At 34.2% G+C, this 17,303-nt stretch overlaps 1 protein-coding gene across 1 annotated transcript; it reads right to left on the bottom strand.

Moving 5' to 3' along the window:
• Positions 1–9,707: 9,707 nt before the first annotated feature.
• On the bottom strand, positions 9,708–11,048 carry LOC131149185 (uncharacterized). Its single transcript, XM_058099372.1, has 2 exons — positions 10,650–11,048; positions 9,708–9,742 (listed from the first exon to the last, which is right to left on the bottom strand). Exons 1-2 carry the CDS (start codon positions 10,961–10,963, stop codon positions 9,721–9,723), a joined length of 336 nt encoding a protein of 111 aa, XP_057955355.1. The 5' UTR covers positions 10,964–11,048; the 3' UTR covers positions 9,708–9,720.
• Between the last annotated feature and the right edge of the window lie 6,255 nt (positions 11,049–17,303).

Raw genomic sequence — 17,303 nt, 5'->3', positions numbered from 1 at the left:
ACTTTTCTTAGTTACATTCGTTAAAATCTTTGGTGATAGATTTCACTATTTCAGGCCATTTAGGACATTTGTTCATGTCCTTATCCAAGCCATGCATCAAGCTTTCTAGGGGCATAGGAACTCTGCGTGGTTGCTGATCTCTGAACATTGCATAAGATTAATTAGCTAGTCAATCGATGACCATGGTTGCAATTTCAAATCTACCTTCCCTGATTTCCCTTTTCGGGATAATTGGGTCTTCTTTTTTCTTTTCTTTTTTGCAGAATGAAATAAATCTCTAAACCAATGCATATGATTGCTTAATATACAAGGAGCATTTGATTATATCAAGTTAGGAAACTTATTTGATTTGCTAAGTGGGAGATTTAGAGGTCTTTTTTTTTTTATTCCTTCTGAAAAATGGAAATGGTAAAAAAGAAAAAAAAAAAAAATCCTCAACATCTCAGTTGTACTTAATTTTATTAAACGCATGCTAATTAACTATTACTCCATTTGAAGTTTCTATTTGTTGTTTTTTTTTAAATGGTAAGAGTAATTAGCACCAACAATTTTGTTTACACTTAATTTTATTAAACATCTGCTGAATAACTATTACCCCATTTGAAGTTTCTATTTCTTGTGGTTGTTTTTTTTTTTTTTTTAAATGTAAGAGTAATTAGCACCAACAATTTTGTTTAGTGCTTGTGGGGCTACTTTGAAACTAGTTGTGAGAGGGGATTGATGAGATGAGAAGTTATAAGTATTTTTAAAATTTTAAAACTTAAATTATTTTACAAAATTATTTATAAAATTATTTCTACACTGATGGATTGTAAATCTTTTAATTGAACTTGTAAGATAGAACATTTTAAGAAGAATAAAGAAAAAAATATGCAGATTGAAAATTGTTCCCTGTTCTCTTAGATTTTATTTAGATCAAGGATTATGTTTTAAGGAAAGAAAAAAGAAAAAAAGAAGGTAATTTCTCTTCCAACTTGAATTTTCTCTCTACAATTACTATTAAAAACAAAAAATTGTTTAAGTATAATCAAAAATTAAAAAAACAAAATGTTATTATTGTACAAAACTAAAATTTTGCTCATTTATTTATTCTTTTTTTATTTTCTTTCTCACTTTCATAACTAAGCATGAAAAAGAATTGGTTTATTTATTTATTTTTTCCATATTTTTGAAATTTCAAAAAGACCTTAATTAATATTATAAATAATTTTTATTTTTCTTCTTTTGCTTTTATTTTATTTATATATACTCATTTATTTGCTTTGCTTTTTTTTTTTTTTTTTTTTCAAGCTTAGGTGAACAACTTAAGCCTGCATTTGGAACGTCCTAAAAAATAAGTGCCTTTCAGAAAAATACTAAATACTTGTATCAATAAATAGTGTTTGATTTACACTTAAATAAGCACTATTTCTTTATATTAATTTTGTTTTTAAGATTTATTTTTTTTTAAAAAGTACGTATCTAAAAAAATACTTATAATAAGTAAAAGTGATTCTTTTAAATAAGTACTTTTTGCATATAAAAAAAAAATGTCTACAAGTGGTTTCAAATGATCCTCTAAGCTGGAAAGCAAATGGTTCTAGACTTGCAGAGAAACACCTTGCAAAAGAGGTAGCAAACCTAATGCTGTTGAAAGTTAACCCGAAGTGGATACCTCAAAAACCCACATTTATGTGTGGATCAAGAATTTTTATATAGGGAGAGGTAAGGAAAGGAAAATAGAAAGAGTTTTTTTTTAATATATTCTCTTGATATCATAACTAAAATTAAAAATGTGTTCTAATATAATTAAATATTTCAAAAAGTAAATGGAAATGATGGGTAAAATTAAAATTTGTTAATTAATTTGATTTTTTTTTGTTTTTTGTTTTTTGTTTTCACTTTTCTTGATAACTTAAATGAAAAAGTATGTTCTTTTTCTAATTTTTCTTTTCTTTTCATGATATTTTCTCAATTCCAAACTGGGCCTTGGGGCATGTTTAATAGTGGAAAATGGTTTTTATGTTTTTTAAAAATTTAAATAATCATATTACAAAATGTGTGCTATTGACCTATCGTAGTCTGCCTCTTCCTTGGACACCACATGCAGGAGCTTTGTGCACCGGGCTACCCTTATATATATATATTATAAAATGTCATTTTGTTTTCAATTTATAGGAAGTCTAGAAAATAAAAAGAAATTCTTTTTACTTTTTATATAGATTTAAAAAAAGAAAAAGAAAACAACATAGTTAATTTTGTTATTATATGAAGAAAAAAAAACGAGTGGAAAACTATCATGCCTGAACTTGTTTAATTTAATAAATAAATCCACACGAGCCATTTTCAAGTTGAACATTGAGTAGCTTATGAGGGGTTCAACTTGTTTGCAGTCCTAGTAATGATGCATCTAGTATCATTATGTCTTACTTTAAGAACTTGAAACTCCTAAAGCAAGCTAATTCAACACTTTTGGTTTTCATCCCCAAAAGCTAGAGCCTTTGTAAACTAGGTGATTCTGACCAATATCCTACCACAGCTTAATCTATAAGTGCATTAGAAAAACTAATAAGTGCATTACAATGATCCTAATGCCAAGACTTAAGCAACTCCTCCATCACTTTGTTAGCCATAACCACGCAACCTTTATCAAAGGCAAAAACACCTAAGACAACATTCATATAAGGAAGAACTCTACCAATGCCCTTCAAAATTAGGTCATTAGCATTCATATAAGTACTCACTAGGCTCTTCCAACATGTTACTACTCATGGCAGTAAGAGTAGAGAGTTAAGGATTACTAACCTCTCATAAGCAGATGACCTACTCATTTTTTGCTCATATAGACCTCCAATCAAAATCAAGTACCAAATATACTCCTAACTTTTCTACATCCTTTCAGGTTAAAGATCAAACCCAGCCAAATCAAAGTTGTTTTGCTTAGGACTCATAGAAAATGTTCTCAGGCAGATTCAACAAATGCTTAATTCCTCAATTGGGAATATCCTTATCAATACTTAGGTGATGGGGATCAACATGTCTTACCCCGTTTATTTGCAAATATGGTGACACGCGGACGACCTCTAGATGTCCACTATTGTTCTTAACCATTTTGTAGGTACACGTGGGATTTTTGGAAGACTTTTGGTGGAAGACTTGGATATTTTGGATTTGTATTTGCTTGGATATTTTATTTGTATTTGCTTGGATATTATATTTCAAGATTATTAGGTGCTTGAAGACCCAAATGAAGTTTTGAAGCAAGTTTAAGCTTAAGACCCACGTGGGCCCCATGAGACTTATGGGCCGAACACGAATCTAGCCCCCTCCTTTGGCATATGTTTCATATTTAAGTTGTAATAAGTCTAAGTCAATTAGCTGGCATGTGCGTTTAGTAAGTTGTTAGTGTATTAAATGTGTCTAGTAAGTTGGTGTATTTATTACCTTTGTCTCACATGCTTGTGTGGAGAGTGCAAGATTGTTATTGCCTTGTCTCCCCATGCTAAGTATTTATATTTAACATTGTAAGAACTCTAATAGAGCTGATATTGAATTGAAAAAAAATTTCTTTGCTAAAGCTTGAAAGCTTTGTCCAATATTAGATTGTGTAGTGTGAGGCTACGTCGTTCTCTCCGGAGATCAAGTGGTGAGAGACCACTATTCTATCCAACGACTCCATCTCCACCTCCCCTCTCTAACCCACACGGCCTCCTCCCCAACACATCCACACGGCCACCACAAAATACACACCCATGGCCACCTCCCCTCTACTCCATTGTTGTGTTCGTCTCGGTGTTTCAAAACTTGTACGAAGGACTCATGGTGTGCTCTATCATGTGTTGAACAACATCAAACCATCCATCGATCTCTTGGTAAATTCAATAATTTTTTAAAACCCTAGCTTAATCTTATGTAAGCCTTTGCTTAAAAATTTGAACTCCATGTTTGAATAGGACATTTGACCACTCGATTTCAATATTGATGCTTGCTAGCTAAAATCAATTGTATGAATGTTAGCTTGGTAGCTTAGAACTTGAAATCTTGATTTTGAAAGTAACATCCTCTGCATAAAACTAGATTTCTTGATCAGTACACACTTGGGACTTATTTCTTAACAACATTATGCACCGTTTCAAAAATCAAACAACATGTGAACTATAGCATGATTTATGATGTTTATATTGGTTAATTAAATTCTTAATCCATGGTGTTTTGAGTGTATGTGCTTGTATGAGGGTTGACCTGTAGGCTTAAGTCAATAAATCTCATCCTACATTATCTTGGTATCAGAGCCTAGATCGAATTAGACCAACCCTCTAAGTTTCATTTTCACTAGCAGCTCGCAAGATTTCAGTTCTGTTTGAAACCGTCTATGGTTTCAGACATAATCGTCGACTATTTGGCCTTGTACAACTTGTGCAGATTTTGAGTCTTGGCTATTTGGAACCTAGTTTGGTTAGGCTTAGGGGAAAACCTCCAAGTTGGAGAATTGTGTTTGATGGCAACCCAAACTGGGAATTGTTATTATGTTCGTAGAATTGATATGGACTGGGACATAATCTTACATGACTTCCAAGAACAAGTCCATATCTTGACCCAAGACTTGACCAATGCCTTTGTAAGAATTGTGTTGACTTTTTGAGTCCGATCCCTAGTTTTGATTATAATAAACTGCATATTACTAATGTGTGTCTAGTACTTGAATAGGTCATTAATTCAGTACACACACATGAGAAAGGATTGTTGAAAGCCTGAAAGATTTAAAGATCGTACTCTTGGCATATTCCATGGAGAATCCGAAGAGTAGAAGAAAGAAGAAGAAGATTCTTAATGTAAATGCATTTATGTTTTAAATTTGGTCTATAATAATCTATATTGGTCTATAATAATCTATATTGGTCTATAATAATCTCTGCATGTTATGCATGTAAGTAATTGTAAACTTAGCAAGATCGTAGTTTGACCATAGGGGGCCAAAGGACCTTAGGGCACCCTTCGGTCGACCGATACCAAATTTTTAGGACTATCTCAAAACGACCTTAGAAAAGACTTTCGGTCCCTATACATATACACAACACAGTCGGATCAAATTGACGGATTGAATATAATAGGAATAAAATGAGAGAGGTCGGACGACCGAACCCCAAGTGTTTAAATCACCTTGAGCGCCCGAATAGTTGGGATGTCAATGGCTTGACCAGGCTTTGGTCGACCAAACCTAAAATGAGCCTATCTTCCCCGGGTGATTGAACCTTTAGAAAGTGACTTTTCACCAACTCGGGCTGCCGAACTTTTCCGTTCAAAACAAGCCTAACTGATCGTACTTTCGGGCTCCCAAACCGCGCACCAAAACTTTATGACTTTTGTTCAGCTAACCGAGTTTAAACTTGGGCACCTGAGCCATTTAAAAAGCCTTTTGGGGCTGAGTCTATTTGAGAGACCGAACTAAAGTTCAGCCACCGGAATCCTCTCAGGTTACTTAATTATTTACCAAGGTTAAAAGGGTTAAACTGGGTTAAAAATTCTAATGTATTTTAAAACTTTCCTAATAATACCCTACATGTCCTAAATGGTCATAATTAGGCCTTGGTCTATATATATGAGCTCATTTGTGAGGATTAGTAAAAAAATTAGCAAAAATCATTAGCAAAAATCCTCTCTATTTTTGAAATCCTATTTTGCCCAAATACTCTCATTTCTTCATTCCCTTGATACATTTTAGTATTGTGAGAGCATATTGATTGTGCTAGTGCTTGTTAAATATTACTAATACTCCCATTACCTTGATTGTTTATTGATATTGATTTTGGGGAGTTTAGTTAAGTTTATCCCACAGATTTGGACATTATAAATCTTGTGTTGAGATAAACTAATAAGCTTAAGGATCTTTACATTGTCATTGCAAGATTCCTATAACTTGATTTTGTTGTGCAAAATATTTTTCTACAAGCTACAATATTTTCAAACTACTTTTGTGCTCATTTCATTGAAGGAAATTTTTGAGATAGTTTGATTATTTGATTAGCATCTTTGAAACCCTGATTTGTTATTGAGATTTTATATAACTTGTTTTAAAGGTATAACTTGTTTAGAACACTCTTGAACATTATAGTGATCACATCTTGTTAAGTATTGTTTGCACAAATATTCACATTACTGAGCTTACATTTCCTATATAGTTTATGTACATGTGATTGATTACATTTGGTACAAATTTGCTTTACTGAGAAGTATAATCATTGTACTGGTTATATTGTGAAAAATATTGTTGCATTCTAGGCGTAGCCTAAGAGGGCGATAATCCAGTCAGTAAGGATTGTTAGGGCCTTCTCCGCTTTGCAAGGAGAATTTGTAAAGGTTAAGGTCAGCCCTGTACTAATTGACCTGGTTGTTTAGGAGCCGCTTCATCCGCTAAGTGAGTTTATAGTGGTAATCCTTGTACTGGTGAGCCAAGGCGGGGACGTAGGGGTATTGGCCGATCGATCTTTGATAATATATCGTGTGTGTACTTTATATTTCCACAGTTTATTTTCCGCACTTTCATTTTCAGCACATGTATGTATTCTGTTTAATTCATTATATGTTGTACATGTGTTAATTGGGTTTATGATTAAATAGAAAGACCCTAGGTTTATGTAATACTGCTACTGGTTAAAATGAACCTAGGAGAGAAATTTTTTAAAACACTCAATTTGCCCCTCCTCTTGTGAATACACCAAGGCTAACAAATTGAAAGGCTGGAAGCTAGTTTAGCTTCAAACCCACTTTTAGAAAATCTAGGACAGCCCCTTGAAGTTGATAATGAGATTGCTTCCCAACACTCTAAGGAACAAAACCACCCTCTAAGAGAGAGGACACCACCTCAAGAACGACCTCCCGTTCATCCCCCATAAAGACCAAATGCTCTGTTGCGACGTCCCGAGCGCGAGGGTGCTGTGGGGTGGCGAATGAAAAATGGTTTAATTATTTTTAGGAAAAATATGGTGTGTGATGGAGTCGCCACTAACCTTTTAGTGTGGTTAGAATACTAAATTACTACCCAATTAAGGGTAGAATCGGTCTGTGTTACCAAAATCAGGATCGGGAGTTTGATTACAAGACGGGAAGATATGAGCCCCTCCCCCCAAATGCGCCCGTTCTTACGAACAGTACCGAATCAATAAAAAAATATCCCACCTATTAAATTTAATAAATCTTTAAAATTACTCCCTTTTGGGTACTTGTGAAATACACATGCAAAAAAATTAATCGCACAAAAATATATATAATATATATATTCCCTCATAACTGAGGTACGAGGAGCTTGAAAAGCTCATACCCTTTTGTTACAATCATAGGGATGAAAATTAAGAAAGTATTTAATAAACATAATAAAATAATAATTAAGTTAATACAAATATGTAATACTAAAAATAACACAACATATGATATAAACCAAAATCATAATAATGATAATAATAAGGATAAATATTAATACCCTAATAAATAATGTTATACACACTAAAATACTAAAAAAATATTAACAATAATAAAATATATGATTCTATATATACTGAAAAATACTAAAATAAATAATACAATATTAACATACTAAACATACGTAATAGTAAACATTTAAAAATAAATAATATTAGATATATTAGTCTGCTAAAAATAATTACTACGAAATATATTAAGATACTATGTTAGCTTTACTGTGATCCCAAGAGGGGGGGTGAATTGGTATTTTTAAAATTTATTTCCTAGGTGTTCCTCCTAACAACAGTATGTTCACAACCCTATGGTCAATCTAGTGCAAATAATGTAAATATACTAGAAATTGAATAAAGCTGTTTAAACAATCACACAAGCACCAGAAAGCAGTAAAGAGAGGATGACACGCAGATATGTTATCGAGGTTCGGCCAACTGCCTACGTCCCCGCCTTGGCTAACCAGCACAAGGATTATCAAGATAACTTGCTCACTTAAACTGGTGGAGTGGCACCTATACAAACCAGGTCAAATTTTCACAGGGCTGACCTCAACCTTTACACCAATCCTTACCGGGCTAGATTACCTCCCCCTCAGGCCACGCCTGGAATCTCTCAGATATACAATCAAAGGTACAATACAAGAGTACTTTCAAGTAAAACAGATTTGTACCACAAATGCGCACAAACACAAAGCACCACAGATGATTTAATAATGTAAGCTCTGTGTGGTCTAAATATGTCAACACTCAACAATGTTTTCTATCAGTGTAGCAAGTACGTGAGAGTGTCAATAATAATCTGTGTACTTCAAAATATTCAATCAAGTGTGTTCACACAGAGTATTAAACAAGCTTCAACATTATCAATCAATAGAATGTGTCAATCATACGAATGTGTATATGCTTGGATTGCAAAATAGATAATCTTTGTTTTCGGCAAATAATATATATACTTGTATAAATAATACCACAAAGATTAGTGTAATAAGCACAAATATCTTTTCACAAATGGTTCAATAAATTTCACAAGATATTTGAGTAAGCTTGAAATATGTTTTTGCAAATCAAAACAAATACAAACTTCCAAAGATATTGTAATGATAATGCAACACTCAGAAGTTTACCACAAGTCTTCTTAGAGTAGGCTTATTAGCAAAGCCTCCTAAGAAAACTTAGGTTATGCTCTCGAGAGAAAAATCGATTCAAACACTCTAAACAATGAGAGCAAAACCTATTTGAATATATATACTCAAAGCACTTACAAATGATTTTGAACTTGAAGAAGTGAGCTAGAGTGCTTTTAGGAAAGATATGAGCAAAGAGGAATCAAAAGAAGGTATTTTTGCTTGAGAGAGATTTTCCTAATCCTTTTTGCTAATCCGTGCTTAATCTACCAAATGAAAGAGTATATATAGACATTCTGATAATTTTGACCGTTGGGGACCTATTAGGGATTATTGGAAAAGTTTAATGACATTTAAATTAATTTAACCCTGCTTAAAGCATTTAACCACGGTAAAAAAATAGGAGCAACTCGAGAGGTCCGGTCGACCAGAAATGGTTCGGTCGACCAGGACTTAAATGGCTCGGTCGACTAGGGGCATTTTGAACTGAGTGGTTGGTCGACCGAGGTAAGGCGATTTTGCAAATTCCCGCGGTTCGGTCGACCGGGCCCTTTTTGAACTCTATGGTTCTGTCGACCAGACCGTTGGAAATTTTCCCGAGACCCTTCGGTCGACCAGGTTGTTGGAGTACAAAGTTGGTCGGTCGACCGAGAGGTCAAAATGTTGACTCTTTGGTGGTTCGATCGACCGGGGTCAAATGAACTATAAGGTCTCGGTCAACCGGGCCTTGGTCAAACTGTTGACCCAGGGCTGGTTCGGTCGACCAGGGCCTTTTGAACTACAGGTTTCGGTCGACCGAAAGTGCACCAAGTGTGCATTTCGGTCCTGTATTGAATCAAACAAGTCCTAATCAAGTGCCTAACAAATGTATGTGAATATGTGTGTGTCCTAAGGTCACTTGGGGTCCAATTTGGAAACACCGAAAAAGTCTGATGTCGGTCGACCGAAGGTGCATCCTAAGGTCTTTCTACGGTCATTTCTCATTCATGGTTCGGTTTGAGCTTTCAAAATAAATCATGCATGTGATGTGTGTGAGCTTATTACAAATCAAATGCCCTAATTACTATTACAGACCAATTTCACTTAGAGATATTACAATTTGGAATATGAAATTGTCTTCAAGCTTTTTGATCTGTTACGTGCCATTAATGATCTGCTAATATGGACCTGCACATGAACTAGATATTTATTAAATGTAAGAGTATTTGTCATTATCAAAACCAGGGTGTGACCTAGAAGGTCAACATACTAAATATATTAATATACTAAAAATAGTTAATACTAAATATATTAAGATACTAGAACTAAATAATGCTAGATATATTACTATACTAAGAATGTTTAATACTAAATATATTAATATACTAAAAATAGTTAATACTAAATATATTAAGATACTATAAATAAGTAACACTAGATATATTAATATACTAAGAATAATTAATACTAAATATATTAAGATACTATGAATAAGTAACACTAGATATATTAATATACTAAGAATAATTCATACTAAATATATTAAGATACTAAATATATTAATATACTAAAAATAGTTAATATCAAATATGCAAAAAATAATTAATACTAAATATGTGACTAAAATACTAATATGTAATATACATATAACTAAAAATATTAATTTACTAAATATATAATATCAATAACACACTAAGTTATTAAAAATATGTAATACAATATTACCAAGATAATAAATATACAATATTATTAAAATGTTAATACCAAAATACTAATATAATAAATATAAAATATCAATAAAAATTCTACAACCATAATATTACTCATTTAACATATATACAATAAAACAAAAACAACAAAATTCAAACTTTAAATATTGAAACGAGCCCCAACAAAAAATCCTATAAAAATAAGAACAACCCAGTTAATATTTATAGTAATAATAAAATTAAAAAAAAAAAAACCAAAACAAAGGGTAATAAAAAAAATAAAAAAACATCTTCACGGTGAAATAAAATAAAATAAAAGTAAATAAATAAAACAAAACAAACACAAGCACGTGCATGTGTGTGCATGGCCGAAGTGAGAACCTCACCAGATGAACGTGGCCGTGGGGGAATCAGGTGGCCGGAGCTGGGCCGTTGCCTGAGTTGATGACTGGAGTGGAGAGGCCCGCTGGCGCTGATTCAGTCTGGTCTGGCTGGGTGTTGCTGCGAGTGCCCGAGAGGCTGTCTGAAGGAGTGGTTCTCGGCTGATCTTTTGTGGCCGGAGACAATGGGAATGACCGGAGTTGAGGGAGGCTGCTGCTGTGTAGGGATATGGAGAAGGGGAGCGATGACCGTGCGTGTGGTCTCTGTTGGTCGCTGGTGTGCGTGGGTTCTGTGGTGGAGCAGCTGGTTGAGAGGCCATAGATGGATGGAGGAAGATGAGATGGAGAGGGGGAGTGAAGGAGATGAGTAGCAGAGAAACGAGAGAGAAAAGAGAGAGTGAGGAAGGGAAGTTCTGCCCGTGAGGTGCTGCGTTTGCTGTGTGAGAAAGAGAAGGACAAAAGAGAGGGGTGAGGGCTGGTGTGTGTGTGTGAAGATGGAGAACCCCAGCGGCCGTGTAAGAAGAGGAAGATGAGATGGTGGGGTCCCCACCCTCACGGCCGTCTTGTGTAAAAGCCCCTCTTGCTTTTATAAAAAAATTTCAAAACCCTAGTAACCTAAAGCATGTGCCGCCCCCCCCCCCCCCCCCTTTTTTTTTTTTCGTTTTTATTTTATAGCCAACATAAAGCCAAAAAAAAAAAAAAAATCAAATACTCGGTCTAAAAAAATTTTGGGACTCAATCAAAATTTCAAAAAACGAAAGACTCAACCTAAAATATCCGGACTCAATTTAAAAATATAGGAACTCCAAAAATAAAAGATTCAAATTTGGAAAATGTTGGGAATCAATTTAAAATACTCGGGACTCAATTTAAGAATAGGGACTCAATTTAAAAATAACCAGGACTTGGTTTAAATACAGGAACTCAATTTAAAATGCTAAGACTCATTTTAATTCAATCGAAATATAAAGTCAGCTTTTAAGTACACCAGATTTTCTCACAAAAGCCTGGTTAAAATTGGAGTGTCTACATGCTCCTAGGAGGTTCTAACGTCATGATTTTTATGTTCCACACTGGAATGATGAGGATTATGATGAAGTTGATTGTCAACCAAGGAGACCATATCGTAGGGAGAATCATGATTCAGATATGGATGTGATGAAGAGAGTAAAACTTGAAGCCCCTACATATGATGGTCAAATGGACCAAAAAATCTTTCAAGAATGGTTGGCTGAAATGGATTCATACTTTGATTGGTATAAGATGAATGACCTACATAGAGTAAGATTTGCAAAGATGAGGTTAACTAGACAAGTAAGCTTCATTAGGTGAATGTCGAAAGACAAGAAGCTTGCCTTGGTCATAGGCCTATAGAACATTGGGATTGATGAAAGAAAAGTATGATTCAATCTCTTATAGGGAACGCCTCATGGATTAACTCTATAGTCATAGGCAAGGAAATCTGAGTGTGACCGAATACATGAGCAAATTTGATGAACTTTCCATTAGGTGTGGTGTAGAAGAAAGTATTAGCTAACAAATTTCTCATTTTAAGATTGGCTTGAAACCCGAATTGAGAAAAGAGTTGTTTCCACATCATATTGACTCCCTTGAGCATGCATTTAATTTAGCATATGACTATGAGCAAATGAGTAAAGCTCAAATGGGAAGAAAATTTGGGAACACTTCCAATGATACTTACCCAAGAAATACCACATCATATGAGAAGACTAGACCCACCAAGATGGGTCAAGTAACTTCTAGAGGTAGCAATCCCACCGTCCAACAACCATTGGACAAAGGAAAGACACCCATGAATGGGTCCTCAAAACAAACTTCTAAGAATGATGTGTGCTACAAGTGTCACAAATAAAGCCACTTTGCTAAGTAATGCCCAACTAGAAATTTGGCAATTGAAAAAAAGGATGAAGAGGAAGAAGATGAAGAATTAGGAGAAGAACAATCCTATATCCCGGAGGAAGTAGCAAGTGAGGATGAGTTGTCAATCGAGATAGATGAAAATGCTAATTTGAATGTTATGAGATGCATCATGGTGACCCCTCGAGAACAAGAGGATTAGCGACACACTTCTATTTTCCATACTTACATTAAGTGTGAGAATAAAAGTTGCAAAATGATTATTGATGGTGGAAGTTGCATGAATGTAATTTCAAAATTAGCTTCAAAAAAATTGAATTTGAAAGTTGAACCTCATCCCCATCCTTACAAAGTTTCTTGGGTAAATGCAACAACAATGCTTGTAAGCCATAGGTGCTTAGTCCTCATCAAAATTGCAGATTATAAAGATGAAATTTGGTATGATATCCTTCCTGTGGATGTTGCACATATTCTTTTAGGTAGACCTTGGCTATATGACCTTGATGTTTCACACAATGGTCGTGCCAACACCAATACCTTTAGGTGTATGGGAAAAGATTGTGTTGAATCCCCTTGAACCTAAAAGTAATAAAAGGGACAAGCAAAACAAGAAAAAAAAGGACTTGAAAGGCAAAGAAAAGGTTGGAAATTCTTTGCATATTTTAAGCAAAAAGAAATTTGAGTAAGAAAGCAAAGACACACAAATTGTCTATGTTGTGGTGACTAAAGAGAATGACTCCTCTATTCCCAAAAATGAGACACCACCTAAGGTGTCACCTATACTTTTTGAATTTGAGGATGTTATTTCTGAACCTCCAAATGAATTGCCTTCCATGAGAGACATTCAACATGTCATAGTCCTTATTCCAAGATCATCTTTACCCAATTTGCCTCATTGTAGGATAAACCGCAAAGAACATTATGAATTAAAAAGGCAAATTGATGAGCCGAGAAGTATATGAGCCCATGTTCCTGCCCTGCTCTCTTTACTCCCAAGAAAGATGACACTTGGAGCACATGCAACAATAATAGAGCAATCAACAAGATTATCATGAAGAATAGGTTTCCCAAGACTATGGTCTCTGATAGGGATGTAAATTTTTTGAGTTATTTTTGGAAAACCTTGTGGGTCATGTTAGGCACCAAACTCTTGTTTTCTAGTGCTTACCACCCCCAAACCGATGGGCTAACTAAGGTAATTAATAGGAACTTAGGTGACCTATTTAGATGTCTAGTGGGTGAAAACATAGGATCCTAGGATTTGTGTCTTCTTATGGTTGAATTTAAATTTAATAGTTCAGTGAATAGAACCACAGGATTGTGTCCTTTTCAGGTTGTCATTGGTTACCAATTTAGGAAGCCCATAGATCTCATCCCATTACCCCCACAAGTTAGAGTGAGTGAGCAAGTTGATCCTTTTGCAAAGCACATATACGATCTACACTCTAAAATAAGAATAAAAATTAACTTGAATAATGAGCATTATAAATCTAGGACTGATATACACCGTAGGTTGCAAGAATTTTCAGAGGGTGATATGGTTATGGTCCGTATTCATCTCAAGAGAATCCCTGTAGGAAAGATAAGAAAGTTGCATGCTAAAAAGATGGGATCTTTCAAAGTTTTAAATAAAATTAGTTCTAATGCTTACATGCTTAATAGTCCTGTTGATTTTGGCATAAGCAATGTGTTTAATATTGAAGATCTAACACCTTTTCTTAAAGCATCATCTTTTGTGGAGTCATCCAATACTAACCTTGCAGGTAATTCTACCCCATTCCATGCTCCTCATGAGCTTGAAAACCCAAAATTGCCTTTGCTTCCACGTTTACCCATACCAAAGAACCTTGATGAGATTGAAGAGATCTTGGATGACAAGACAACGTTCACACAAGAAAGATCATACCAAAAGTTCTTGGTCAAAAAAAGAGGTAAGCCACTTTTCGACCAGAGCTGGATTCTTAAAGAGGACCGCCTTCATCTCAACTTGGAGTTGTATTCCCAGTACACCACTTCTCATTCTTCGAAGAAGAATTCTTTTAGGCCCAGGAGAGATAATGGGGATCAACATGCCTTACCCCTTTCCTTTTCAGATATGGTGACACGTGGACGACCTTCAGATGTTCACTATTGTTCTTAATCATTTTGTAGGTACACGTGGGATTTCTAGAAGATTTTTTGTGGAAGACTTGAATATTTTGGATTTGTATTTACTTGGATATTTTATTTGTATTTGCTTGGATATTATATTTCAAAATTATTAGGTGCTTGAAGACCCAAATGAAGTATGGAAGCAAGTTCAAGTTCAAGACCAATGTGGGCCCCACACAACTCCATGGACCCCACACAAATTTGGGCTCCCTCCTTTGGCATATGTTTCATATTTAGGATGTAATAGTCTAAGTCAACTTAGCTTGCATATGTGTTTAGTAAGTTGTGAGTGTATTAAATGTGTCTAGTAAGTTGGTGTTTTTATTACCTTTGTCTCCCATGCTTGTGTGGGGAGTGTAAGATTGTTAATGCCTTGTCTCCCCATGTAATGACCCCAAGAAAATAATATGCATGGAAATGTTAAAATATATATATATATATATATATATATATATTGTATATAATATTAATGTAATAAGATAAAGTAAAGTTATAAAGTATTCTATGTATATTTGAAAGCTTAACTTCTCAACTTTCCTGGGATTCAATTTTGCAATTCACAGAGAACCCTCTCCTCCCAATGTGAATACTTTCTCTCTCTCTCTCTCTCTCTCTCTCTCTCTACCCATCCCTTTCTCTTTCTAGATTTCTCCCTCGTTTCCCGGCCAAATCGAAAAACGAACACCACCACAAGGTCCTAGCTATGATCCTCGTCCTTTTAATCAGAACAGATTTTTGATTTAGGGATTCTAGGCACCACTCCAAGGCAAAGGTGAGGAATACAAATTATATCTATTATTTTAAAAAAATTAATTGATTAAATTAGAGAATATGGGTATATGGATATCAGGTTGGTTATTATTTTAGAATCTAACCGGTTAATTGGAGTACATGAGCCTAGGAAATGTTAAAATAATTATTATTCCGAGGTTGAGCCGATTAAACTAGGGTTTATGAATACAGGATTTTGTGCGAACGCCGCAGACACTATTATAGGATCCCTGCAGGCATTTCTTTAGGAAACAGGTAAGGGGATAGATTATGTTAGGAAATTTTTAGAAAATTACCAGTTAAAAAGGAGTATTTGATTACAAAAATTATGTATATGAAATTCTGGATATTCTGGAACATGTGATTGATATTTATGAATTAATGTATGATTTTGGGAATCAAATGTTTTAACCGAGTAAGCCTTAGAGGTTGATTAAATATTATTTTTCAGAAAATTATGTTTTTCTTGTATAGTTAGTATCTTATAGAATAATACTCAAATTGTGTGGCATGAGTATAAATATTTTTACAGTATATATATATATATATATATATATATATATATATATATATCAGCAAGTCAGATTATTTTATAATCATACAGAAAGTGCAGTTGATAATGATTTTTTTAGAAACGTTATAAATAAATTATGATATTGTATAGTACATTATGATAATTTAGATATAGCTGTTCCAGTGTCGTGATAATATAGTTGGCTCAGTGCCGTGACAATATAGCTGGCCTAGATGTCGTGAACAGTATTAATATGACAATTTATTCAGAAATCATGATAAGACAAATTTTATATAGAAATATGCAAATGAAAGATTTTATACAGAGGTAGGAGAAAAAGTTTATGTTACAATTATATTATATGAAGTGTACTACATGATAGTAGAACCCTGATGGATCGTTCAGATACAAAGCACAGTACCGTTACAATACAGAATAGACATCCAGAACAGCCACACTATTAGATATGGTGTAGATGGATGGACGCTGATTAACTATAGAAGAGTAGAGTTACTCCCTGGAGTCCGAACCAATTGGGTAGGCAATCGAGCATACAGTTATAGTTACAGTTACAACTACAGATATAGACATAGTTTGACTTAGCCTGGTAGGCGAGCCAGAGTTAAGTCTAGCCTTCGGGCTGCACAACTCAAATCATGCGGGGTTAATTCATGACTTAACCTTCCATCCAGGGGAAAACTTTCAATATCATACAAATGTAGTAGATCATTTACATATATATAGAAAGTTATTATGATATAGTATGGTTATGTTGAAAAATATGATTTTACTAGATCTATAATAGTATGAGTACAAATTTACTTGATTTATTAGTTACAATTATTTCAATACAGATGACTATATACAGTATATGTTTATAGCACACTAGAACTCATGTTGCCACACACTGATAATAATCTATCCCATCTTACTAAGAGGTGTCTCACCCCAGAATTCAACATTTTAGGAAATCAAGACAGACAAGCGGAGTGAGCTCCAAGGTAGAGGAGATCTTAGTACCTTAGTATTCAGGGTAAGTGTTTTAGAGTTTGGGATATGTTTTGTATAATCCCTAGAGTATTTTATGGATTTTTGGGGATGCATATGTATATGTATATGTACGGAGGTTATAACACTCTGGTATTGTATATGAGACTTAGATACATTATGTTTTCTACTGCAGTGATAGTATGTACTTATGGATAAGTATATCCCTGGTACCACATCCCAGGTCTGGGCTGACTGTGTGGATATTATTTTCAATATCAGAGCTTTATATGATATTGAAAAAAAAAATATAGTAGAAATTTTGGGCAGTGATACCCCATACTAAGTCTTTATATTTA

The sequence above is a fragment of the Malania oleifera genome, chromosome 2, assembly GCF_029873635.1.
Source record: "Malania oleifera isolate guangnan ecotype guangnan chromosome 2, ASM2987363v1, whole genome shotgun sequence".
NCBI classification, from domain to species: Eukaryota; Viridiplantae; Streptophyta; class Magnoliopsida; order Santalales; family Ximeniaceae; genus Malania; species Malania oleifera.
This window is presented reverse-complemented; position numbering and strand designations above follow the sequence as displayed.